This window comes from Apodemus sylvaticus, chromosome 3, assembly GCF_947179515.1.
Source record: "Apodemus sylvaticus chromosome 3, mApoSyl1.1, whole genome shotgun sequence".
NCBI classification, from domain to species: domain Eukaryota; kingdom Metazoa; phylum Chordata; class Mammalia; order Rodentia; family Muridae; genus Apodemus; species Apodemus sylvaticus.
The window spans coordinates 138733548-138757137 of record NC_067474.1 but is presented as its reverse complement, the minus strand read 5'-3'; the positions used below and the strand labels follow the sequence as shown (position 1 = coordinate 138757137).

Sequence of the window (23590 nt, the reverse complement as noted above, 5' to 3'; positions counted from 1 at the left end):
TCCTAAAAAGTGCTTGTGGGGGCTGGAGAGATGGCTCAGCAGTTAAGAGTACTGACTGCTCTTCTGAAGGTCCTGAGTTCAAATCCCAACAACCACATGGTGGCTGACAACCATCCGTAGTGAGATCTGATGCCCTCTTCTGGGGTGTCTGAAGACAGCTACAGTGTACTTAAATATAATAATAAATAAATCTTTTTTTCTTTTTTGAGACAGGGTTTCTATGTGTAGCCCTGGCTGTCCTGGAACTCACTCTGTAGACCAGGCTGGCCTCGAACTCAGAAATCCGCCTGCCTTTGCCTCCAAGTGCTGGGATTAAAGGTGTATGCCACCAGCATAAATAAATCTTAAAAAAAAAAAAAAAAAAAAAAAAAAAGTTGCCTTGGTCATGGTGTCTGTTCACAGCAGTAAAACCTTTAACTAAAACAGTACTCTTATATACCAACATTTTTGTGGGGTGTTAAGGCTCTTTAGAAATGGAAACAGAGCCGGGCAGTGGTGGCTCACGCCTGTAATCCCAGCACTCTGGGAGGCAGAGGCAGGCGGATTTCTGAGTTCTGGCCAGCCTGGTCTACAGAGTTTGTTCCAGGACAGCCAGGGCTACACAGAGAAACCCTGTCTTGGGGAAGAAAAAAAAAAAAGTAAAGAAAAAAATTAAAATAAACAGAAGCATTCCATCCCTGGGGAAGCTCAGCAGAAAGGTAAACAAATTAAAATAGGAAGTCCCTGAAACTGACGAATCTCAGCCCTCCCTGCCAGAGTAAACAAAAGAGTAAACACGAGCTGAGAATCCTCTTGGAAGAAGGGAAGCTGAGCTGCAAAGCCCCAGAGACCAGGCCAGCTGCCTGAAGAGGTTTAGACCCACCAAGGCACAGGCGGTGTGCACAGCCCTTGTGGGTTGTCACCCATGCTAGAGTGGGCTTCGGTAATGCAGCTGTCTGAGTCAAGTCTGCCCCTGCAAGTAACCCCAATAAAACTCATTGGTTCACCATGTTGCACTTTGGTCATTACGGGATCCCTGCCTGGGGTGAGCAGCCATGTGTGTTGCTGCATCTCCTGGGGTAACTTTTGTCACACAACAGGAGTGTGCACATTTGTGTGCATTTGTGTGAGTACACATGGAGGCCAGAGGTCAGCATCAGCTGTCTCTTCCTTTATCCTGCCTCGCCTTTTTCTTTTCTTTCTTTCTTTCTTTCTTTCTTTCTTTCTTTCTTTCTTTCTTTCTTTCTTTCTATTTAGACTTTTTTTTTTTTTTGGATTTGTTTTTTTCTTTCTTTCTTCTTTTTTCGAGACAGGGTTTCTCTGTGTAGCCCTGGCTGTCCTGGAACGAACTCTGTAGACCAGGCTGGCCTCGAACTCAGAAATCCGCCTGCCTCTGCCTCCCAGAGTGCTGGGATTACAGGTGTGCGCCACCACTGCCCTGCAATTTTTTTTTTTTTTTTTTTTTTCTGGATAGCCTCTCACACTGGCTGGCCAGTGAAGTCCAAGGACCCACCTGTCTTCGCACCCCAACACTGGGATCACAACTGTTTCTGTGCTTGGTTTTCACATGGGTTCTGGGGATCCAAATTCTGGATCGTGTCTGCAAGGCAAGCACCGTAGAACTTGCACTACTGTCTTCCTCAGACGAGGGTTTGCCGGAACCTGTCTTTGTCCCACCCAGAGATTTCTGTGACTCTCACGATGTGAGCAGCCTCCACAAGTCTTTTACCTCCTCCACTATCTGTCATGCTCCACGGGTGACTGTGAACTCATTGGCACTCAGAACTATGGGACTTCAGAGCATAGCCTAGACTCTTCCCACGCACCCCCTCTGCAACCCTACTGCTTCCTCAACTGTCCCAACTGGTCCAGAGGCCCTCTCCTACAGTTCAAAGTCCACCTCTGCTCCTCAGAGCTCACCCATTCCTGGAACATCTGTCCAGTGTTGCTGTGTCTTGACTCACAGTGGCAAACCAACTACTGTGCTGTGTTCATGTTCAACTGAGAGTCACTCTAGCTTTTCAGTCAATGACCTCAACTCTCACTTTCTAAACTATGTTTTTTGAAATGTTTACTTTAGGCAGGGTCTTTACTCTGTGACCCTGGCTAGCTTCAAACTCCTGTGTACACCAGACTACTCTCTTCAGTCACAGATCAGCTTGCCTCTGCTGCTCAAAGATGTGACCACCACACCCAGCTGTCTCCCCTCCATTTTCTTCTAAAAGTCTTCAGTGCTGGAAACTGAACTCAAGCCAGGCAAGCACTCTACTGATAAACGAATCCCCAGCCATTTTAAATTACCCTTGCACACAGGAGGGGCTGTTTAACGGGCTCAGGACTTGACAAAATAACAAAACTTTCTAAGATAGAGGTGGCATATAGCCAGGACTGCTGAGGGAGGATGTTTCCAGGTCCCTCACGTGGAAGCGGAGGCCATAACCCAGGAGACATGGAGTTGGATACTCCCTGGGAATCAAACCCCAGCAGAGTGGCAATGTGTCCCTAGCAGCTGTAGATGGGACCCTGGGGTAGGAGGGAAGAGTCCTGGGGCATGAGAGTAGATGGAGCAAGCAAGTGGGTGTACTCCTGGAGCCTGGGGGGGTGAATCCCTGCTGATGAGGAGGGGGTACGCACCTGGGGCGGGTGGGTAGACTCCTGTGCTTGATGGGTGGATCTCTGGTACTGCAAAGTGGACCTGGGAGTGACAGCATCTGGGGAGGCTCAGGAGGTAAGGGAAGAGCAGAAAGGGCAGGAAAAGGCTACTGGACAGGGTGGGATGGGGGTTTGAGAGCAAGACAACCAGTAGTTCTTAAGCAAGTGGGGACTACTTGACACAGGTGGAAAAAGGATGTCTCCATCTTTAGGTCAAACTGGAGGACAAACTGCTTAGTCTTGAAGGCTGCAGTGGGTTTAGGACTTGTTCTCAGCCTTGCCAATCTCCTGGCCAAACTGTGGTCTCTTAGGGTGTGGCTGTCCTCTCTCGGCACCTAGGTGAACAGGAAGCAGTTGTGTGACATGTTCTCCGTGGTCTCAGGGTGGCTGACCTGAAAGAGCAAACTCTGCTGATCCATTTCCACATCCCTTTGCTTAATCACCTTGTAGCCCTACTGATCAGTCTTTCCAAGTGTCACCTCCACCTAGGATGCACACCTCCTTGGCAGCCAGCAGGGCCAAGCTGGCCAGCTCCCTTCCTTGTGTAGGACCCAGGTAGCTGTTCTCACCATGCAGCATCAAGCAGAGCTTGTGTTCACAGGATTCTGGGCATGGGCAGAAAATACAGGACCTTGCTGACGTTGCTGTTTCTAGGGCCAGGTACTCTGGGTGCTCAGATTGGTGCTGAAAGATACACAGTAAAGACCTGGGAGTGTTAGGGGACAGGGAGAAACTTGCTGAGATAGGATGGCCAATAGTTTGAGGATAGACTGGACCACAAGGTGAATTCCAAGCCAATCTAGCTATAGTACTGTTTCAAATACCACTATCTCAACTCATTTTACTCTCGCCCACACAGCACCAAAACACAGTACAAGCATCCAGGACAGCCATCAGCATTTGCACACAGTGAGCGATCTTTGATGTCAGAATAGGAAACAACTGTAGGTGAGAGGACTAGGGAGGACTCTTACAGAATTACTTTGCATGCACACCCAGATGTGGAGGTATGAGGACAGCTTGTGGGAACTGATGTGTCCTTCCACCATGAAGGCTCTGGGGATCAAATTCAGGCCACTGGGGCTGGTGACAAGCACCTTACTAGCTGAGCCACCTCTCTGGCCCACATCTGAAGACTTCTCACACCTCTGCAGAACTAGGGAGGACCAAGGAGAAAGAGGTTGGGGCGGAAGCTCAGGGGCAGAGAGCTGTTTTGCACACAGCTGTACTTCAGTCGAGGAAAGACAGTGAAGACCTTGCAAAAAGTTAAGATGACGACGTTTTTAAGAAAAGACAACTTCTCACATGGTTTAACATGAAGTTCTTACCCTAGGATGCCACCGCTCCACTGAGACAAATGTTTGCTCTCAGTACAATTGGGATGTTTCTATCAAGCTGAGAGTTTCACTATGTAGACCAGGCTACCTCACATTCCCCGTGTCTTAATAGCTGCCCCAATCCTCTTGCTTCGGCCTCTCCAGGCTCATGGTTATACCCGTGAGTTGCCACTTCTGGTTCTTGGAACCTCTTTACGAAACCATGTAAGCAAAGTGATCACTTTGCATAGTGTTTATCAAGAAAGCAAATCCATACACTGTCCCTGGAAAAGGCAGCCCCAAAGTGGGATGGCAGACTATTGTGGAATCTCAGGCAGAAAACTTTGTCTGAATTGAGAAGAATGTCCAAAATACAATGTGCTTTCTGGACAGAGTAGGGACTGTATGAGCCTCTTCTGAATATGTTCCTGAGCTGACCCTCCTGCATTAGCCAGCCTCCGAGACCCTGACTAGACAGTCCGCTCAGCAACATCCTAAATCCTAGCGCAGGTGGAAGTTAAGAGCAGCGCTGGTCGAGTGCCATCACCTCCACCTGAGGACAATGTGGTCACCAAATCCAGAGCACTGACACAAATCCTTCCGACAGCTCATGACCCATGCCCCCCCTTGCTGAGATAAGCAGTTCCTGTCCTTAGTACTTCGGGTCTCTCCCTACAATTCCAAACACATAGTACTTTTACCGCAAAAAGTTTACAATGATTCTTTTAGCAGCAAACACACCTATGAACAAGTCATTCATGTGAGAAAATACCCTCTAAAATGAGGCTATATTTACAAATTTTATTTTTAATCTCAAAAATACATATAAATGAAAACCTGCTCTCCAAATGCAGACAGGCCTTTGCCTATCGTGTGGTATTATTTATATCACAAAACACTGTCATGAAAATCAGCAGAGCTCTGAAGCAAAGACTGTAAGTAAGTAGTCTTTCTACTCACACAGACCCCAGGTGGGAAGGTCAGACACTAGGTTGTCCCTTACTGTCCACCTTTGGGAGGTAAATAGGAACACGTGGTCAAAGATGAAGCAGAAATGTGGAAGCTACACAACCTCCTTTAGACATACACACGTCCCTAGGCCACAGCAAGGCCCCTCCTACAAAGTCAGTGTAGTGTGTTCCTCAAAGGGAGAAAAGAGGTAACATTTGAATAAAAATTCAAAGCTAAAGAAAAAGACCAGATGATCAAACAATTATGTCTGTTTCATGGAGAAATCAGGAATCCTCATAGCTTGCAGAGCTACAGCCCAGTGCATGATATGACACCAGCACCTGTTGGTAGAAGCCATGACCTCCCTGTGTAGTCATGTCTATCTACACAGGCGTCCCAGAGTGTCTGTTTATCACAGACAGCCAATTAAGAAGTCACATGGTAAACTGTCACCCCAAAAAACGAAGTGCAAAATCAACTTCTATGACTCAGAGCTGACCCAGGTCAACGCTTTGGTATACGCTGGAGGTTGTTTTGGTGACAACCAAAGCGGACTAAGACTCTCTACTCTAGGATTTGTCCCCAAAACAAAACTCCTGGTCCACACAGCTCAACAAGTATATAAATAAGAAACTGTACAAAGAGAAGAAGCCCCTATCCCCTTTCCAAGGGCCGTTTGCTATGCAGCAGTTCTGAAGGCGCCCACCACAGCCACACACTTTGACCAGACTCGACATGCTGTAATTGGTGAGACTGTTCAGAAAACAAGCGCCCACAGGCAGGCGGCTGCCGTGCCAAGTTCAACAAAACATGAAGTGACAGTTCTCCTACTGCAACATAAGCTGGGCAGCAACAGAGGAAAGACTTAAGGCAAGGAGAGGCGCTGGAGTCACCGCCACCGCCTCTGGTAAGGATGGTTTCTAACAGTGGAGGCTGCTTCTCAGCTGTTAGCTGTCAGACACCATTTCCTCCTCCTCATCATCTTCATCTTCCTTCCTGTCAAGTTCAGAGGTGTCTGAAGACTCATGAAGCAAGACATATTCTCTGCTACTGAATCCAAATTTAAGTACATCTTTTTCTTTCAGTTCATAGTATCTCTGTGGCTCAATACGCTTGTTGTTCAAGAACGTTCCGTTGCCTGAGCCGAGGTCAATGATGTAGGGCTTCACCCTCCGACCGACCGTGCCGTCAGCGCGGGTGTATTCCACAAGCCTACAAGAGACCAAGGAGGAAGTGTGTAAGCCACAGCCTACCAGAGACCACCTGTCTTCTTCTCCAAAGCTCTCTGCTACAGATCTAGATGTCAATGACCTGGTTTGAACAGGATTCAAATGAAAATTCTAGACTGTCACAGGGGAAGTACTGCCAGATAGGGAAATCCAGAGCACTTTACATAACCTAGGAGAAAAAGCAAAGCTGGCTGTGACTGGTGGATGGGGGCGGGGTCAAGGCCCCAATGCAGAACGCAAGGTTTCTCACTATGGTCACGCATACACTCTTTCCAATGTTGTACATCTATTTTAGCAGCAGCCCGAATGAGGGAAAATCAGAATTAGGACTTGAGAGCCAAGGGCAGCCGTGACAGCTCTGCTCTGAAGAGTGCTTATGAGAACAGTTGCCTGTTCCGAGCTGCAGTTTCCTCACCTGTTGAATGAGGATGTTACCACTGGCCCTGCTTTTTCCTCACCGGCTGAGTATCACAGGGTAAAGATGTATTCCCAAGCAGCAGCAGATTCAGCTAGTATATCTGGCATTCTGACTCTGGCTTTTATTTCTATTTGGTCCTCATACAGCCCTAAGGGGCAGGTAGAAACAGGTCAAGACCCGTGGCAGAAATCTTTTTAATATCTTAATTTCTTCTCCTCCCTTTCATCTTATTTATTTTATTTGGCGATGGGGCCATGGTATAATTAACCCACACCGAGAAGATACACTACCAATCCTGCTTAGCCTCCCGAGCGGGGATTGCAGGCCCGCACCACCATGCAATGGAAGAACTAATATCTGGATTTCAGATGGCAAGTTCAAGCCCCTCATACAAATGTTCAGAGATCACCCCCAGGTTGCTAAGGCTTTCAGTACTCCTCCAGTCCAGCTCATTAGATCCTAGGAGTCATGGGCTCAGCAGCATCTCCACAGCCAGCCGGCCTTAGGAATACTAAGTGAGACACTCACGCATGTCCCTTTCCAGTTCTCCCTCTGGTCTACCTACCGGTACTGGAAGACTGCATGCTGCTTTGAGCACGAGGGATGGTCAATGGGAATGTCTGCGATGCGTCGATGTCTACCCAGAAGGTACGCACTCTGCCGATGTATGTACATGACCGGAAGGACCTCATCGTTTTTAAAGGGGTAGAGGCGCCACCGCTTTTTGGGGATCCGAGCTTCTGGGGGCTCACTGTATTTAATAACCACACCCCGGAAAGTATTAGTGTCCTCAAGAAGTGCCCCAGAAAGTTCAAAGCTTGGTTTTTCTTTAACGGGCACCTCTTTGCTTCTATTACCAGCAGGGCGAGGGATCACCTCCGGAGCCTCACTGCCAGCACTTTCATTCTGCTGGCGGTGCTCCCGGCGCCTGGCATTATGAAAGTCCCTCTCTTCTTCCTGGGCCTGCAGGTTCTGGCTGTCTCTGTCCCGACCCTGCCCACCGACAGGCCTCTCCTCAGAGCTCCTCCCTTGGCGGGAATGGCCTCGGTGCCGGTCTCGATCACTGTTCCGAGCTCTCCTGTGCCCCTGCTCTGATGACTCCCGGGGCTGCCGATCCTCCCGTCCTCTCCGTGGATGCGGGTGGTCCTCACGTTCCTGAAATTCAGATGGGATTCAGTAAAAATGGCTTCCACTCTGTGAACAAGCTGCAGGAGCTGGGGAGATGGCTCAGCAATTAAAAGCACCGACTGCTGTTCCAGAGGACCCATGTTTAGTTCTCAGCACCCACAAAGCTGTTCACAACCATCTACAACCACAGTTCCCAGAGGCTCCAATGCCCTCTTGTGGCAAGTGTGGGCACTACATCTATGTGGTGTACAGACATGCATGCAGGCAAAACACACTCACACATAGGCAAAACACACACACAGGCAAAATAGTCTCAAACAACAACACATCCATGACCTGGATTCTGGTATTCAGAACAAATTCCTATCTACACAAGGCTATCAGTATGGTTTCTTTCCCCTGAAGGGCCATTTAGACTCCATATCCCATTCTCTTCCTCAAGCCCACATCCAGAACCCTCAAAACAACGAGAAGGAGAAATAACTCTCTCAGTCACCTGCAGGCTAACTCACAGGGCAGCAGGTGTAGAAAACAGAACAGTCACATTTAGGATATATAAAGGGAAAAGTTAACTTCCTCATAGGCCTAATGGAAATTGAAATTACTTCAACAGCTTCAATTTCAGCAATTTCAGAGATAATTCAAACATCTATGGATAAACCTAAGAAACATGAACACCTCAAGAAACCTACAAGAAGGTACTACTTGGCAGTTTCCAAACTTCTAACAAAATGGAGACACATGCTGAAAATGAGCCTGGCAGAAACAGCACTACACACAATCAGTGGATCAATGAGCTCCCGGCACAGTGGCGCACACATTTAATCCCAGCACCCAGGAGGCAGGACAGACCTCTTTGAGTTTGAGGCTAGCCTGGCATACAAAGAGTTCCAGAGCAGCCAGGGCTACACAGAGAAACCTGTTTCAAAAGAACAACAACAATAGACCAATGAGAATCAGTTAGTAAGGCGATAGCTCCAAGGGCACAAAGCATGCAACAGCAGTTTCCAGAAGAAACCAGCACTTAACCCAACCCTGAAGACATGTTTCTTCTAATAACCAGAGCACCAATGCTTTAAAAAAAAAAAAAAAAGGGATCTTAGCCAGGTGGTGGTGGTACACGCCTGTAATCCCAGCACTCTGGGAGGCAGAGGCAGGCGGATTTCTGAGTTTGAGGCCAGCCTGGTCTACAGAGTGAGTTCCAGGACAGCCAGGGCTACACAGAAAAACCCTGTCTCAAAAAAAAAAAAAAAAAAAAAAAAATCCAAAAAAAAAAAAAAAAAAAAAACCCCAAACAAACAAACAAACAAAAAACCCAAAGAAAAACAAAAAACAAACAAACAAAAAAAAACCAAAAAAAAAGGGATCTTCTCAGATTAGCAATTCCTGTCAAGAGAGAAAGGACTACACACCTCTAATCTCAGTCCTCAGGAGTCAGAGGTGGGTGGATCTCTAGGGGTTAGACAGAGAACCTGTTACCAAAGGGACACACACACACACACACCGCTGGTGGAGTTTGGTTGATGCTATGGTATGTATACCTTTAATATCAGCACTCAGAAGGCTAAGGCAGGAGAATCATCAAAAGTTCTAGGCCTGCCTGTGCTACCAAGTAGGTTTCAGGCCAACCTGGGCCCCTGTCTCAACTACAAAAATGTGAAATCATGCAATTTTTCTCCTGGTTTATTAAGCAAGTCATCAAGGTTCAGACGTTTTGTAGCATGTGTCAGAATTTTTTTCCTTTTAAGGCTAATATACCATTAATATGCATACATACGTAATGGTAATGGGACTAGGATTCGGGGTTGGAAACACTCAACTTCTAAATTTTATCCCTAGCCTTTTTTCCTTCTGAGACAGTTTCTCAGTAATTGTTTAAAACCAGTACTGAACTTGTGATACTCCTGCCTCAGCACAGAATTACATGCACGCGCCATGACACCTGCCTCTTGCAAGATGTTACTAGGAAACTGGAAGATAACTCTGCAGTTAGAAGCACTTTCTGTTCTTCCAGAGGAGCTGGGTCAGTTCCTGGCACCCATGAGGCGGCTTGCAACCATCCTTAACTTCTAGAGTATCTGGTACTCTTTGTAGGACCCAGGGGGCACCAGACACACACACAGTGCATACACAAGCATGCAGGAGCAAGGGCAGGGAAAGCACTCATACACATGCAAAAAATTACTTTTAAAAATTTTTTATTAGCCGGGAGGTGGTGGCACACGCCTGTAATCCCAGCTCTCTGGGAGGCAAAGGCAGACGGATTTCTGAGTTCGAGGCCAGCCTGGTCCACAGTGTAAGTTCCAGGACAGCCAGGGCTACACAGAGAAACCCTGTCTCGAATAAACCAAAAAGAAAAAAAAAAAATTTATCTCTCTCTCTCTCTCACTTGAACATTTACATAGAGATGGAGACAAAGGGACAAGAACAGGTAAAAGGAAAAAAAAAAGGAGGGTAGTGTGGAGAGATGGCTCAACAGTCAAGAGCATTGGCTGCTTTTTCCAGAGGACATGGGTTCAATTCCTAGCACCCACATGGCAGCTCACACCTGTCTGTAACTCCAGTTCTAGGGCTTCTGACACCCTCACACTGATGCAGCAAAGACGTCAGTCTGCACAGTACTGGCAGGATAGATATATACCTGTCTATGCTGTCCCATGTGGGAATAAAATAACCCAATGTAGACAACCAATGTCCTTTGAAAACCTGGTGCCACAGCACACGGGCACTCACAGGCCCGCCGTGAGCCTCTCTGCAGAGGTTTAAACAGCACCGAAGACAATCCTCAAACCTGAAGACCATGGGCTTAAACGTGCACCCAGGAAATGAGAAAGAGAGAAGTGGCCAGTCAGAAGGTAAGAAAGGATAAAGGCAGAAAAGTACTAGACTCTAAAGAGCAGCACGAGGCAGGCCAATAGCAGCAAATGCCTGAATCCTGACCAAGACACGGTTCATGGCTGGGAGAAGTTACCACTGGGAGAAACATGGAAATGTATATCTCTCTGTATTATTTCTGACAAGAGTAATCAGAATCAACAAATGTCTCCAAAAGTTAAAACTTCAGGAAAAACAGGCCAAAATACATATCCGATTTTTAGAAAAGCCCACTGCAGGGACAAGGAAACGTATCCACACATGGCCGCCAACCTCTTTGGGTCCAGCAACAGCCCTGGAGCTGCCCTTCCCTTCCGAGGGCCCTGTTCCTCACTCACCTGCTTCACTTTGACGGTGGAGTAGTGGGGACTCCGGCTTCTCTTAGCCCGAGGAGACTTGCTTCTTCTCCCAGAGGACTTGCTTTTCTTTTTGGCCGGAGACCTTTACAGAGCATGGTACACAGGGTTTTTACCTCAATGTTCCTTCCCCCAAATAAGTTAGCTTCCAGAATCAGGCTCGCCTACTAAACACAACACATTTGTGAAATCAGTAGCCACGGCAGGCCTCCACTTTCCATAAACACTCTCCCAACCACAAACACAACTGCCTGCTAAGCCTTCTCACTTAGACAACCTAATTCTCCAACCCCAAAGCCTCCAAAACCTTTCTTTTACCAGTGTGTCATCCTACTAATCGGTACTACTATCCAGAAAGACAATCTAGCCTGCTTTTAACTAACACACTCCCTTCTCTGCCAACCAAATCCAATCCCTTGGCATGTCTCAGGGCTCTGCCCTGTCCTCCATCCCACAATCTTCCTACCAGCCTACAATGCTGCTCCATCACTCGATTCCAGATATGCTGGCTGTTTTGTTTTTCGTTTAGTTGTTGTTCAACTTCTAAAACAAACAGAATTCCAATTCAAGCTCCGGGTATATATTTTCCTGTCATAATCACGTGCACGCCTGCTTGTGTGTGTGTGTGTGTGTATACACGCTCAGGAACCTCCTGACTCAGCGTCCCCACTGCTGGGTTACAAGCCTGCCCGACCACAAAGGGTTCTTCCTGGATTGTTAAAAGACTCTTGACTCAAGAGATCAATCATATCGGCCAGGTCTCAGCTTAAGGAGCGCCTCTGTAGAAGTCCTCTCTTTTTTCTACCCAACCTCTTGCTACCACATTACCGTTTTAATCTGTCTTTAGTACTGCCTGAAATTATGTTTGTTATTTTTCCTCTTGGGGTTGACGCCTGCCCAACTTCGCTAAAGGTAAAAGCATCTCTTTTCCTTGTGGCCCAGTACCTCAACTGATCTTTAATCCACACTTTGCACTCAGTAAATCAATGCCATATGGAAGAATTGGCGAATGAGTTCTGCCAAGAAGTTGCCAAGACCCAGCGTGTCTTTGTACGCAGACGAGTGGAGTAGACGTTCGCACCGTCCACTTGTGGGCAGGCGGGCGGGATCTCCATTTCAACTCAACAGGTGCTCTGCACTCCCGAGTCGCTCGCACCACCCGACCCCGGCGCCATCCCGTCCCGTCCCAATCACCGGCTCGCTCACCGGGCTCGGCTCCCGCGGTGACCGGAACGGCCAGGCTCGGCGGCGGGCGGGGACAGGCTAGCGGCTGGAGCATCGGGCCGGCGGTGCGCGACGGGTTCGGGACTTAGACGCTCCTGCTTCACCACCACGGTCGCCAAAGCGTCGCCTGACCGGTGTCGCCGCCGGCCGCTTCGCTCCCGCTCGCTTTTCCCCACCTTCATCCTGCGGCCCGACCGAGAGTCACTTGCACGGTCCGTTGAGCCACTTGAAGCGAAGGAAGTGACGGACCGCTTTGCACTTCCGTTTCCGGGCAGCGCGCCATCCCAGAAGCCTTCACGGTGTCGGCCCCCAGGTGGGCGGGGCCTCGGGTGCTTGGGTTCACACGCTGGGGACGCCCGCGCTAGAGTCTTCTCTGGGAGGTGTGGCTGGAGTACAGAAAAGTCAGGACCAGCTCTCGGGAGGCTGAGGCAGGAGGATCGCAATAATTTCGAGGCCAGGCTGAGCAATGTAGTGTCTCAAATTTTGAAAAAGTTGTAGCTCAGGTAAAGCGCAAAGCCCTGGATTCATCCTCAGCCCCGCCAAATAGAAATCAGAGTTAAAAGGGGGAGGGAAGGCTAAGATTGTAGCGTTTATAGAGCGAGCGTTTGCCTAGCGTGTAGGAAGCCCTGGATTAATCCCCAGGACCTCAAGAAAAAAATGACAAAAAAATATTTTCCCCCGTGACAGGTTTTCAGTGTAGCCCTGGCTGTCCTAGAACTCACTTTGTAAATAGGCTGACCTTGAACTCACAGAGATCTGCCTGCCTCTGACTCCCAAATGCTGTCATTAAAGGCGTGTGGTACTATTGCCCGGCTTAAAAAAAAAAAAAAGAAAGAAAGAAAAGAAAAGAAAAAAGAGAAAAGAAAAAGAAAAACAGCGTATCTGGGAAAGCTAATCCAGCGCTGTTCGTTGTGCATCTTTAGTAGTTACGAAACACAGACACACACTCAACAATGTTAATTCTTTTTTGTTTCTTGAGATAGTGTTTCTTTATAGCCTTGGCTGTCCAGGAATTCACAAAGATCCTTCAGTCTCTGGCTTCCAAGTGCAATCGTAGCCAAAAACTCTATAGAGTCACTAGATGACTTCCGTTTTAAGCAAAGGTAGTCTGTCTATTTCATCCCAACCTGAATCAGACCTAACTCTAGGGCTCCAATCTTGTTTACCTAGAAGCTTAATGCTAGTGGAGAAAGCAGAGTAGAACAAAACTTGCACGCGGCGGGCACCGCCTTCCTCCGAGGCCCCGCCCTATCCATGGGGCAAGGAGAGGAGGGGTTTCCATGGTGATCGCAAACAAGGCTCCACCCGGAGGGGCCGCTACGGAGTTGCTACCCTTACTGCCACCATGATACCCCCCGCAGACTCTCTGCTCAAATATGACACCCCGGTGTTGGTGAGCCGGAATACAGAAAAACGGAGCCCCAAGGTAAGAACAGGGGTCTCAGGAGACGAGAGATCCTACAAACTCCCATGGGGAAAATCCTAGCTTTGAGGATCTCTGGGATTTCAGGAGACTGATTGCTGGGGCCGACAGGCAAGGGAATTGGGACAGGGATGGATGGAGGTTGGGAGAAGAGTACAAAAAAGGACAAAATTAAGATGAGAAAGAAGTCACATGGAAAAGATGGGGCTTGTGGTAGTCAGGTCGAAGAACTGGTCCGGTAGCTACTTACCTTTGTCTAGAGAGTCAGAACAGAGGCCTGACCACTCATTCTAGAAACACCAGTTCAAACACAGGGTCAGAGCCAGATATCCCTCGTGGTCTCTTGAGCTCACATTTCTTTTGAGACCACAGATGAGAGACATAGGCTGTTAATGGGGAAGGCTGTTCAAGAGACCTGGGGAAATCTGGAGGTACTAGACTGATTCACCTGTCTCTTCTTAGGCTCGGCCACTGAAAGTCACCGTCCAGCAGCCTGGACCCTCTGGTACAGGCCCACAGCCACCCAAGGCCAAGCTGCCCTCAACTTCCTGTGTCCCAGATCCTACCAAACAGGCAGAAGAAATCTTGAACGCCATCCTGCCTCCAAGGTAGAGAGAGAGATGGGGGGAGCCCACAGTGACTGGGAGAAGGTCTAAGCTCTGAGCCCAGGACATGGGTGTCTCCCTGTGTTCTACCTTGGGTTTCCTCTCAGCTTTCTGGAGTTCATGGAGTCCCAGTATGGCCTGATGCTCGCAGCTGGGCAGGTGCCCTCTACATCTACACCCCCCACGTCCTGAACACTCTCATGACCTTAGATGTCTGCTTTCTCGTATGAGTTTTCTAGCCCAGCCCTGTTCCTTCTAAACTCTATTCCCAATACTCTGCTTCTTTGGTACCTCCATCAAGAGTCCTCATAGAGAGCCTGGTGCGGTGGCAGGTGCTTCATCCCAGTACTCTGCAAGACACAGGAGAATTGCCTCAAAGTCAAAACCAGCCTGGACACAAAGGGAGTACACGCAAAGTTGTGTCTCAAAAGCTCATAAATGGCCAGGCAGTGGTGGCGCACGCCTTTAATCCCAACACTTGGAAGGCAGAGGCAGGCAGATTTCTGAGTTCAAGGCCAGCCTGGTCTACAGAGTGAGTTCCAGGACAGCCAGGGCTATACAGAAAAACCCTGTCTCGAAAAAACAAAACAAAACAACAAAAACAAAAAAAACCCACCCCAAAATGTCTAATAAAGCAAGGCCCTGTGAGCTTTAATACCAGAACTCAGGAGGCAGAGGTGGGAGGATAAGAGTTTGAGGCTAGCCTGGGCTACATAGCCTAGGTAGAACTCTCAAAACCTCCACCTAATTGACTTATTCATGCCTACAACCATGAGAACCACAGAGAACCAACCTGTGAACTTCTCACCAGATGGAGGCCAAGAGAGAGAGGTGTCATTTATTAGTGGATTCTCTGCCACCAACATAGATATTTCTCCCTCTCTTGCCATTCTGCCTGCAAGTCCCATCGCAGAATTCAGCTGTTCCTCCAGCACAGAATTCATTATGGGCAGCCATTTCAAACACAGCACTTTAAGAACCTCCACACTCCCAACATACACAAATGCTTCCTATGGCTTGCATGAGATTTGTGTGTTCTGTGTCTCCACCATAAGCCAGTGTGGGGAATTCCCACTGCATCTTCTATCTGAATCAAGCAGCATGACCACACATCTGTCCTCAACATACTAGGCAGGTATGACCTGGAACAGAGAGTTGTAGTCTTGTGGAGAATAGAGACTGCCCATCCACCCAACATTAAGGTAGGTGTCCTGTGGATGCTGCGTAGTGGGCATGGCTTGGGAAAGAGCAGGAAGTGTGGGTGGCATGATGGCTATGCTGCCCACCCCCACTCCCTGCTCAGGCAGAGTTCCAAGGGCCCTCTGCTCAGATCTGGTGGCTTGTATCTGTGTCACAGGGAGTGGGTGGAAGACACACAGCTATGGATCCAGCAGGTGTCCAGCACACCCAGCACCAGAATGGATGTGGTGCATCTCCAGGAGCAGCTGGACCTGAAGCTGCAGCAGAGGCAGGCCAGGGAGACTGGCATCTGCCCTGTGCGCAGGGAACTCTACTCCCAGTGTTTTGGTGAGTAGCCTTGGTGCTGTGAGCACCACACACTCTCTGCCTCTTTCTAACACAAAATCAAGCTCTGGTTACCCCAAACTCACTGCTCCACCTTCAGAAATCATGGCTACCCTTCCGACTGCTAAGTACATTCCCTTCTGTTCCCAGTCCTCCCTCTCCAGCTCAGCTACTCATCCTGTTATTCATGGTCACTGGGGTGCCTGACCCCTCACAGGGTTGGATTCTTATTTAGATTTAGATTTAGATTGGGTATGGGTGTACATGTGCACACATGCATGTTTTGATGAGGGTATATGTGCAAGGCATGAGTGTGGAGATCAGAAGATGACTTGCAAGAATTGGTTCTCACCTTCTACCAGATAGATCCTAGGCCATCACTTGGTAAAGTGCCTTTACCATTGAACCACCTCCCCTTGATAGACATTTGGAGTAAGGTAAGAACTTCCATTTTAGCCAGATATGATAGTATATGCCTTTAATACAGGCCCTCGGGAGGTAGAGGCACACAGATCTCTCTGGCTTGATGTCATTCTGGTCTACATAGTGAGTTCCAGGTTAGCCAAGACTACCTTTTAACTTTGAGTCTTTGTTTTTTTTTTTTTTTCAAAGATTTCCATAATAAGTCTATGCTAATATTTTTTGCTAATACTTTGTCTTCAGACACACCGGAAGAGGGCATCACATCCCATTACAGATGGTTGTGAACCACCATGTGGTTGCTGGGAATTGAACTCAGGACCTCTGGAAGAGCAGCCGGTGCTCTTAACCACTGAGTCATCACTCCAGGCCTGCCTGACATTTTTTTAAACTTATTTTTCAATGTCCAATGATCATCCCTGGAAACATATACACACAGTTAACATAATATGGACTGGGCAGGTTATATATTTAGAAATATATAAATTCATATATATAACCAACACATGCAGCCGGTTCTTTGCTACTTTATGGGTTCTTTTTCTTCCTCCCTTCTCCGCCCTTTTCCTTCCTTCCTTCCTTTCTTTCTTTCTTTCTTTCTTTCTTTCTTTCTTTCTTTTTTTTTTTTTTTTTTTTTTTTGGTTTTTCAAGACAGAGTTTTTCTGTATAGCCCTGGCTGTCCTGGATCTCACTCTGTAGAGCAGGCTGGCCTTGAACTCAGAAATCCGCCTGCCTCTGCCTCCCAAGCACTGGGATTAAAGGCATGCGCCACCACCGCCTGGCCCCTTTTCCACTCTTTCAATCTCCTAACTCTAGATAGGAGAGGGAAAAGGATAGAAAGGAAAGGGGGTCATGTTATCATTAAAGTACTTCTTGCTGACTAGGGCATTGAGTTCCTTGGAGCAAGTTGGATCTTCTCACAGTCAGGATATATAATTTCCTCTTCTCATTGTTTCTTTTTTGTGCACAACTACTTAATAACAACCAACAACAAACAACCAACAACCCATCTCCACCCTTGAATCTCGGGGCCCTAGCATGTATATACTCTCTGGAATTCCAGAATTCCAAATATCACACAATCACAGAAACTATTTGCAGCTTACAAACCCGTACCTCTGCTAGAGCACAAGGCAAATCCTAGTCAGCTGCTGTGGACAATCTGAAGCAGCCCCATATCCCACACCTGGAATTAGACTGAAAACATCTTCTTATAAAATTTCTATTTTTTTAAAGAAAAAAAATTCTTACTATACACACATAACAACAACAACAAAAGAGTCTATGAACTTGAAATAGTGGGGGGAGGTGTTCATGGGGGATGTTGGAGGAAGGAAAAAGCAAAGGGAAAATGGTATAATTATAAACCTCAAAAATAAAATATATTTTAACACCATTTATTTTATTTTTAATGTGTGTGTGTGCGCACATGCGTGTGCACATGCTCTGTGTATGCAGATGCTTGCGGAGGATAGAAGAGGGCATTGGATTACAGGCAATTATGAACCACCAGACATGGATGCTAGGAACCAAACTCTGGTCCTCTGGAAAACTAGCATGTGCTCTTAAACACGGAGCAAGCTCTCCAGCCCAATGTGCTGATATTTTAACCAGAAAATTTTTTGAAAGATTTATTTATTTATTATATGTAAGCTCCCTGCAGCTGTCTTCAGACACCAGAAGAGGGTGTCGGATCCCTTTATGGATGGTCATAAGCCACCAAGTGGGTGCTGGGATTTGAACTCAGAACCTTGGGAAGAGCAATCAGTACTCTTACCCACTGAGCCATCTCTTCAGCCTTTAACCAGAAAATTAATAACGACCTTTATGTCTCTCTAATAACACTCAGCCCACACTCCTGAAAAATGCTGCTGTCATTTGTAGTTGGGTGACATGAGAATTGAAGATGTGCCCACTGAATACTGATGTCATTGGCTGCCTTCTGCTCAGTTACCCTAATGCTGTGGGCTCCCAGCTGCAAACCCTCCCAATCTTTCAGGCAGCTTCAAATTGGCCAAGCTGGCTTTAGCCTGCTCAGTACGAGTGTGGTTTGTCCTCCAATTTGGAGACTTATAAGGGGAGAGAAGTGAGTTCTTGAACCTGCTGTTCTTAGTTCCCAACCAGTCAAGCCAATAGGACCCACCCCCACCCCCAGCCCCACCCCCAGACAGGGTTTCTCTGTGTAGCCCTGGCTAGCCTGAAACTCAGAGATCCACCTGCCTCTGCCTCCAGAGTGCACCACCACTGCCTGACTTAAGAGCAGTACTTTTAAACATCACCATTTGAGAATGCCAGTTCGTCCTGTATCTGCTTTGTGCCTGAGCATGGAAGTGAGGGAACCAATTACCTACCACACACAAACCCGAGGTTCTAATCTCTCCCTCCACGCCAAGTTCGCTTCCAAGGGGAGTGGCTGTGTGGCCTGTTCTTTGGATCATGGGAAACACCCTCTCATAGTGCCTTCTTGTAAACCATATATTTGGTTTTTGTGTGTGCAGTATGCATATATGTGTGTGTGCATGTGTGTGTAGTTGTGCTTGATCATGTGTGCACAAGTGTGGAGACCAGAAGTCAATGTCAAACCTCTTTCTCTATCATTCTCCACTTCTTTTGAGATTAAAAAAAAAAAAAAACCCAACCTCATGTGTATGGGTGTTTTTACCTATGTATGACATCTGTGCAGTTCTGAGGAGACCCAAAGAGTGTATTGAATACTGAGGAACTGGAGTTACAGGCGGTTGGTTGCTAGCTGCCAACCATGGGTTTTCTGGAAAGCAGTCACTAACACTCACTGCTGAGTCATCTCTCCAGCCCCTCTGCCTTATTTTTTGAGACAGAGTCTTTCTCTGAACCTGGAGCTCATTGATTCAGCAAGAGGAGCTGGCGAGCAAGCTCGGGGGGGGGGGGGGGGGAGGGGGGAGCTGGGGGGGGGGGCTTTGTCTCCACCTCCCCAGGGCTAGGATTACGTGTCCTGCCACTGCGCCTGCTTCCATGCCTCTGAGAATATATCCTAAGTCCTTCCCAAGCAAAGGTGGCTTGCTATAGACAAAGTGCATGCCCTCTCAGTAATGACTTTTATCTCCCTGTGTGCATATCGGAAGATGAGCTGATTCGGGAGGTCACCATCAATTGCGCAGAGAGAGGGCTGCTGTTGCTGCGTGTCCGGGATGAGATCCGCATGACCATCGCTGCCTACCAGACTCTGTATGAGAGCAGTGTGGCATTTGGCATGAGGAAGGCACTGCAGGCTGAACAGGGGAAGTCAGACATGGAGAGGAAAGTGAGTGGGGTTGATCACGTTCCCATGGCTCCCAGATGCTTCTGTAAATCTCAGGGCCTGCAGTTGTCATTGTAACCCTGAATTTGGGCCCTGAGGGTGTCCTCCACACTAATACTGCAAGGCCTCAGTGAGGAGTGTCTGTCCTGTCAGAGGACACTCGTGTCAGTCACTGACTTCCCACTGGGTGGCAGCACACACCCTGGCATTGTCTTAGGTTGGGCTGTTGTATCCCAAGTTGCCTCGCCCAGGCTCTCACAGGCGCATCCACTTGGGGATGTCCTAGGATGATGGCCATTCTATCTTCAGATTACAGAATTGGAGACTGAAAAGAGAGACTTGGAGAGGCAAGTGAATGAACAGAAGTCGAAATGCGAGGCCACCGAGAAGCGGGAGAGCGAGAGGCGACAGGTGGAGGAGAAGAAGCACAATGAGGAGATTCAGTTCCTGAAACGGACCAATCAGCAATTGAAGGTAACGGGCCCAGGTCCAGGCTCCCGCCTACTGGGGGTGGATGGGGGTGGGGTGGGGAACCTGCATAGTGTGTCCCACTGGTGACTTCATTGTCTTAAGCAGTTAAAGATTCAATGTCTTTAGAACATTAGGCAGATATTACATCCTAAACTCCATCTCCAGCCCTTCTTTTGCCTTGTCTTGCTTGGATTTTTTGGAGACAGGGTCTCAGGTAGCGTAGCTCAGGTTAACCTTTAAATCATTCTTACTTCTTAGCCTCTGGGATTACAGCCAAGCGCCACCATGCCCCCAACCTTCATTTTTCTTTTTATAGGCTTTAAAAAAAATTCCTGTAAATTCATAATAATTTCTGTAATTTCATAATTCTGTATGAGTGTTTTGCCTGCATGCTCACACACCCACCATGTTTGTATCCCGTGGAACTGTTGGATGGTTGTAATCCACCTCGTGGGTGCTAGTACACAAACCCAGATCTGCACGAGCCATGACTGGGGTTGGGTAGGGTTCCTTCTCTACACTCTTTATGCCTTTAGTTGTGAAGGAAGCCTATTCTCAGCGATAAAAAGTACCTCAGCCTGCCTCAGTTCCAGGACACATCTCATACCTGCCAATCTGTTTTCCTCCTGGGAAAAAGATGTTCTTAACCAGGGAGCTGTCCCCTCAAGCACAGCTGTCTCAAGTGGTCATTGGAGTTTTTCTCCATGGACCAGGTCTCAACAGGCTCCAACAGGAGCGTTATCCCCCAGCCCCCGCATCTCAGTGATGCACTGTGGCAGCAGAGGCTTTTGAGAGGGAGTGGTAAGTCCCTAGGTGAATGCCAGAGGAACCCAGCTATAGGTGGTTTTCCTCAGCCCAACTGAGATACCGGGGAAGAGGACTGGGTGGGAAAGAGAAGGGGTTACAGGCTTCAAAGGCTGAGCATCACTGCTTATCACAGGGCAACTTTTTTTGTCCCCCTTGGAGACAGGGCTTCTCTGTGTAGCCCCGCTGTCCTGGAACTGTAGACCAGGCTGACCCTGAAGTCAAAGATCCGACTGCCTCTGCCTTCTAACTGATGGGATTAAAGGCTACAGGACAATGCTTATAAACAATTATTGGCCACACCCAGATATGCTGAGCAGAAGCTACAGGGCTTGTGCCCTACAGTGCAGCTTAACAAGGCCTTGGACGGTTGGGTTTCACTTTCTAAACCCATAAGCAGCTCCCTCTTAGACCCTTCCTCACTTAAAGGCAAAGTTCTTGTGGTTGAGATAGGGAGGCTTCATATGAGCCCTTAGCAGAGGAGGAGAGATCTCAGTGGTTGCTGAAGTCTATTAGAAGCAAAGCTAGAGACCTCCCCAGGCAAATGTAGAGTTGACTGGCAGATTCCAACGCTGGTTTCCTAGTTCCACCTCAGCATCCTTCTGACATCCAGAGGCCGCCCTGAAATGCCCAGGGCAAAGGGTTCTTTACAAGCGAGTTCTTTTATTGGCTCAAAGCTGCACTACAAAGAAAAGTGTCTGAAGTGGTGCACGCCTTTGATCCTAGCACTTGGGAAGCAGAGGCAGGTGAATTTCTGAGTTTGAGGCTAGCCTGGTCTACTGTGAGTTCCAGGACAGCCAGGGCTATACAGAGAAACCCTGTCTCAAAAAGGAAGGAAGGAAGAAAAGAAAAAGAAAAAGAAAGAAAGAAAGAAAGAAAGAAAGAAAGAAAGAAAGAAAGAAAGAAAGAAAGAAAGAAAGAAAGAAAGAAAGAAAGAAAGAAGAAAGAAAAAAGAAAAGGAAGAAAAGAAAGAGAAAGTCTTTTTGAGTCCCCAGTATAGACTTTAAGGGTCTGTCCACCTATCACCATGTAAAATCACTGTGCTGGCTGCTAGAGGGAGTAAATACCCCCAGGGTACTAGCTTTCTCTACTTACTGGTAGTAGCTTCCTCTAATTGAGTGTCAAGTTGTCACAGTGGCTGACAATTTGCTGTTTTCTAAGACTTCTGGATCCAGCAGAGCTCCATGTACAACTCAGAGAGAGCCCAAAAAGCCTAATGTTTAACTCAGTGGACATACTCAGGCTTAAAGTAGGAGCTATAGAAAACCACTTCAACAACTTTTATTCCATTTCCCTTTCTGTGCTATAATACACTGAGTCATTACTGCATGGAAACCAGGTCAGCTCTGGTTTCGGCTCATGTAACAAAACCATGCCAAGCCTGAATCCAGCTAATCTAGTAAATGTGGAGCTGGGTCAGGAGAGAGGATGCTTGAGGCCTCTGGGCTGCTCCTCTTGGGCTTAGCTACATGGTAAGGTGAAAGATGCAAATATTAATGGAGTTTTTGTTCTTGTGTTTCAGGCCCAACTGGAAGGCATTATTGCACCGAAGAAGTGATCATTTCCATATGGGTCTCAAGCAGGCCCCTTGCCCCATAAGCCCATTGTAATAAAAAGCCAGTTTCCTGAGCGAACAAGCCATCCCCTCCCCGGTTACCACTCATGTAACTGTTAGAACCGTTGTCCCAGAGTCATGAGGCACCTAAGGTCCTGCAGCCAGGCTCCTGGCTGGGCAATGGAAGGTGGTGGAACCCTGTGTCCATGTGCAGCTTATAAATTAGCCTGAGGTTGTGTCATCTCACTAACTTAGGAAGCAAGTGTTTCTCAGAGACTGACTACCTTAGCACCGAGTTTGGTTCTCAGCTCACCTTATACCTTGGGCTTCTCTGACCCCACCCTTCCTTGTCACCTTTCTCATGTAAGCTTCAGGAATTTGTTTCAAAGTTTGGTTTTAGACTATAGGGGCTTTTTCCCATCCGCTGAGTCAGCAGGACCCTGTCCTTAGTCATCGTCCTGGCTTCATGAGGAAACAGCAGAGTCCAAGCCATGCTCACTAAGAGGTACAAAGTCCCGGTGTCTTGAGAGCTGTCTGCACCCAGGTCCTCCCCACACCATTTGAATACTTTCTGCTGGATAACAAAGCCTGATTCTACACTCCCTAGATAGCTACTAAGAATGGCTAAGGAGGTAGCCACATCTCACATGTAGTTCTAGACAAATTATGGACTGAATGCATATTTATAGATCCAGAAGACTATCTGTATCAGATACAGACAAATCTCCATTGGGGAAAAGCCCAGGGAAGGAGGGGAGAATGAACCTGGTGACACCCATTATTCAGTCAAGTGGCACTAACATTATCTTCCAATTGGTAGGAATGCCGAGGGTTCACAGTAGCCCTGAAGAGGGGGCCAGAAGGGGTTCACTCCTGGGCAGCTTTGACCTCCATCCCAATCTAAGCTTACTGCAAGGCCTATGAACCCCAAGAGCTGTTCTGGGTTGAATGTATCCCAACACTCTGATCTTATACTAGAAGTCACAATCCTGGACCCTCACCCAGTATCCTGAGGAATTAGGTCGCCACTACCACAACCTGCCTGTGAAGCCATGTTCCTGGAACAGCATGGTCTGTGGTGTGCTGGCTTTGTGGGTGGTGCAGGAAAATATCCATACCCTAAATGACGTTGCTGGGGCACTCCTCCTGCCTCTAAACCTCACCTGAATGTCTCTGAAGCACTGGTGCTTCACAGCTGTGTAGAGTTCTAGCCCCAGCGCTGCTCAGTAGTGTAAGAGAAATACGCATGTCTGTAGACGCATACAAGAGGGTCACACACTGGAGGAACTGAGGGCCAGGTCAAGTGTTTGAAAAACTGTGGGGCTGAGGACTTCCTGTTGCCACAGAACTAGGGTGCACCCTCACCACACACCTCACACTAAGC

General features: G+C 47.9%; 2 protein-coding genes across 2 annotated transcripts; one reads left to right on the top strand and one right to left on the bottom strand.

The window, feature by feature from the left end:
• Positions 1-4734: 4734 nt before the first annotated feature.
• Positions 4735-12367, bottom strand: Snip1 (Smad nuclear interacting protein 1). The gene is made up of 4 exons (XM_052177317.1): positions 12110-12367; positions 10886-10988; positions 7111-7700; positions 4735-6110 (listed from the first exon to the last, which is right to left on the bottom strand). The coding sequence occupies exons 1-4, from the start codon at positions 12307-12309 to the stop codon at positions 5846-5848; spliced, it is 1158 nt and encodes a 385-aa protein (XP_052033277.1). The 5' UTR covers positions 12310-12367; the 3' UTR covers positions 4735-5845.
• Positions 12368-13245: 878 nt separating this feature from the next.
• Positions 13246-23558, top strand: Dnali1 (dynein axonemal light intermediate chain 1). The gene is made up of 6 exons (XM_052177316.1): positions 13246-13553; positions 14013-14158; positions 15513-15682; positions 19201-19379; positions 19686-19850; positions 22174-23558. Exons 1-6 carry the CDS (start codon positions 13473-13475, stop codon positions 22207-22209), a joined length of 777 nt encoding a protein of 258 aa, XP_052033276.1. The 5' UTR covers positions 13246-13472; the 3' UTR covers positions 22210-23558.
• The last annotated feature ends 32 nt before the right edge of the window (positions 23559-23590 follow it).

Coding starts and splice junctions, on each gene's coding strand:
- Snip1 (XM_052177317.1), bottom strand. CDS start 12,309: ATGAAGGTGGGGAAAAGCGAGCGGGAGCGAAGCGGCCGGCGGCGACAC. Junction 10,989..12,109: donor CACCGCGGGAGCCGAGCCCG/GTGAGCGAGCCG, acceptor TGCTCTGTAAAG/GTCTCCGGCCAAAAAGAAAA. Junction 7,701..10,885: donor CCACCGTCAAAGTGAAGCAG/GTGAGTGAGGAA, acceptor TCTGAATTTCAG/GAACGTGAGGACCACCCGCA.
- Dnali1 (XM_052177316.1), top strand. CDS start 13,473: ATGATACCCCCCGCAGACTCTCTGCTCAAATATGACACCCCGGTGTTG. Junction 19,380..19,685: donor AGTCAGACATGGAGAGGAAA/GTGAGTGGGGTT, acceptor TTCTATCTTCAG/ATTACAGAATTGGAGACTGA. Junction 19,851..22,173: donor GGACCAATCAGCAATTGAAG/GTAACGGGCCCA, acceptor CTTGTGTTTCAG/GCCCAACTGGAAGGCATTAT.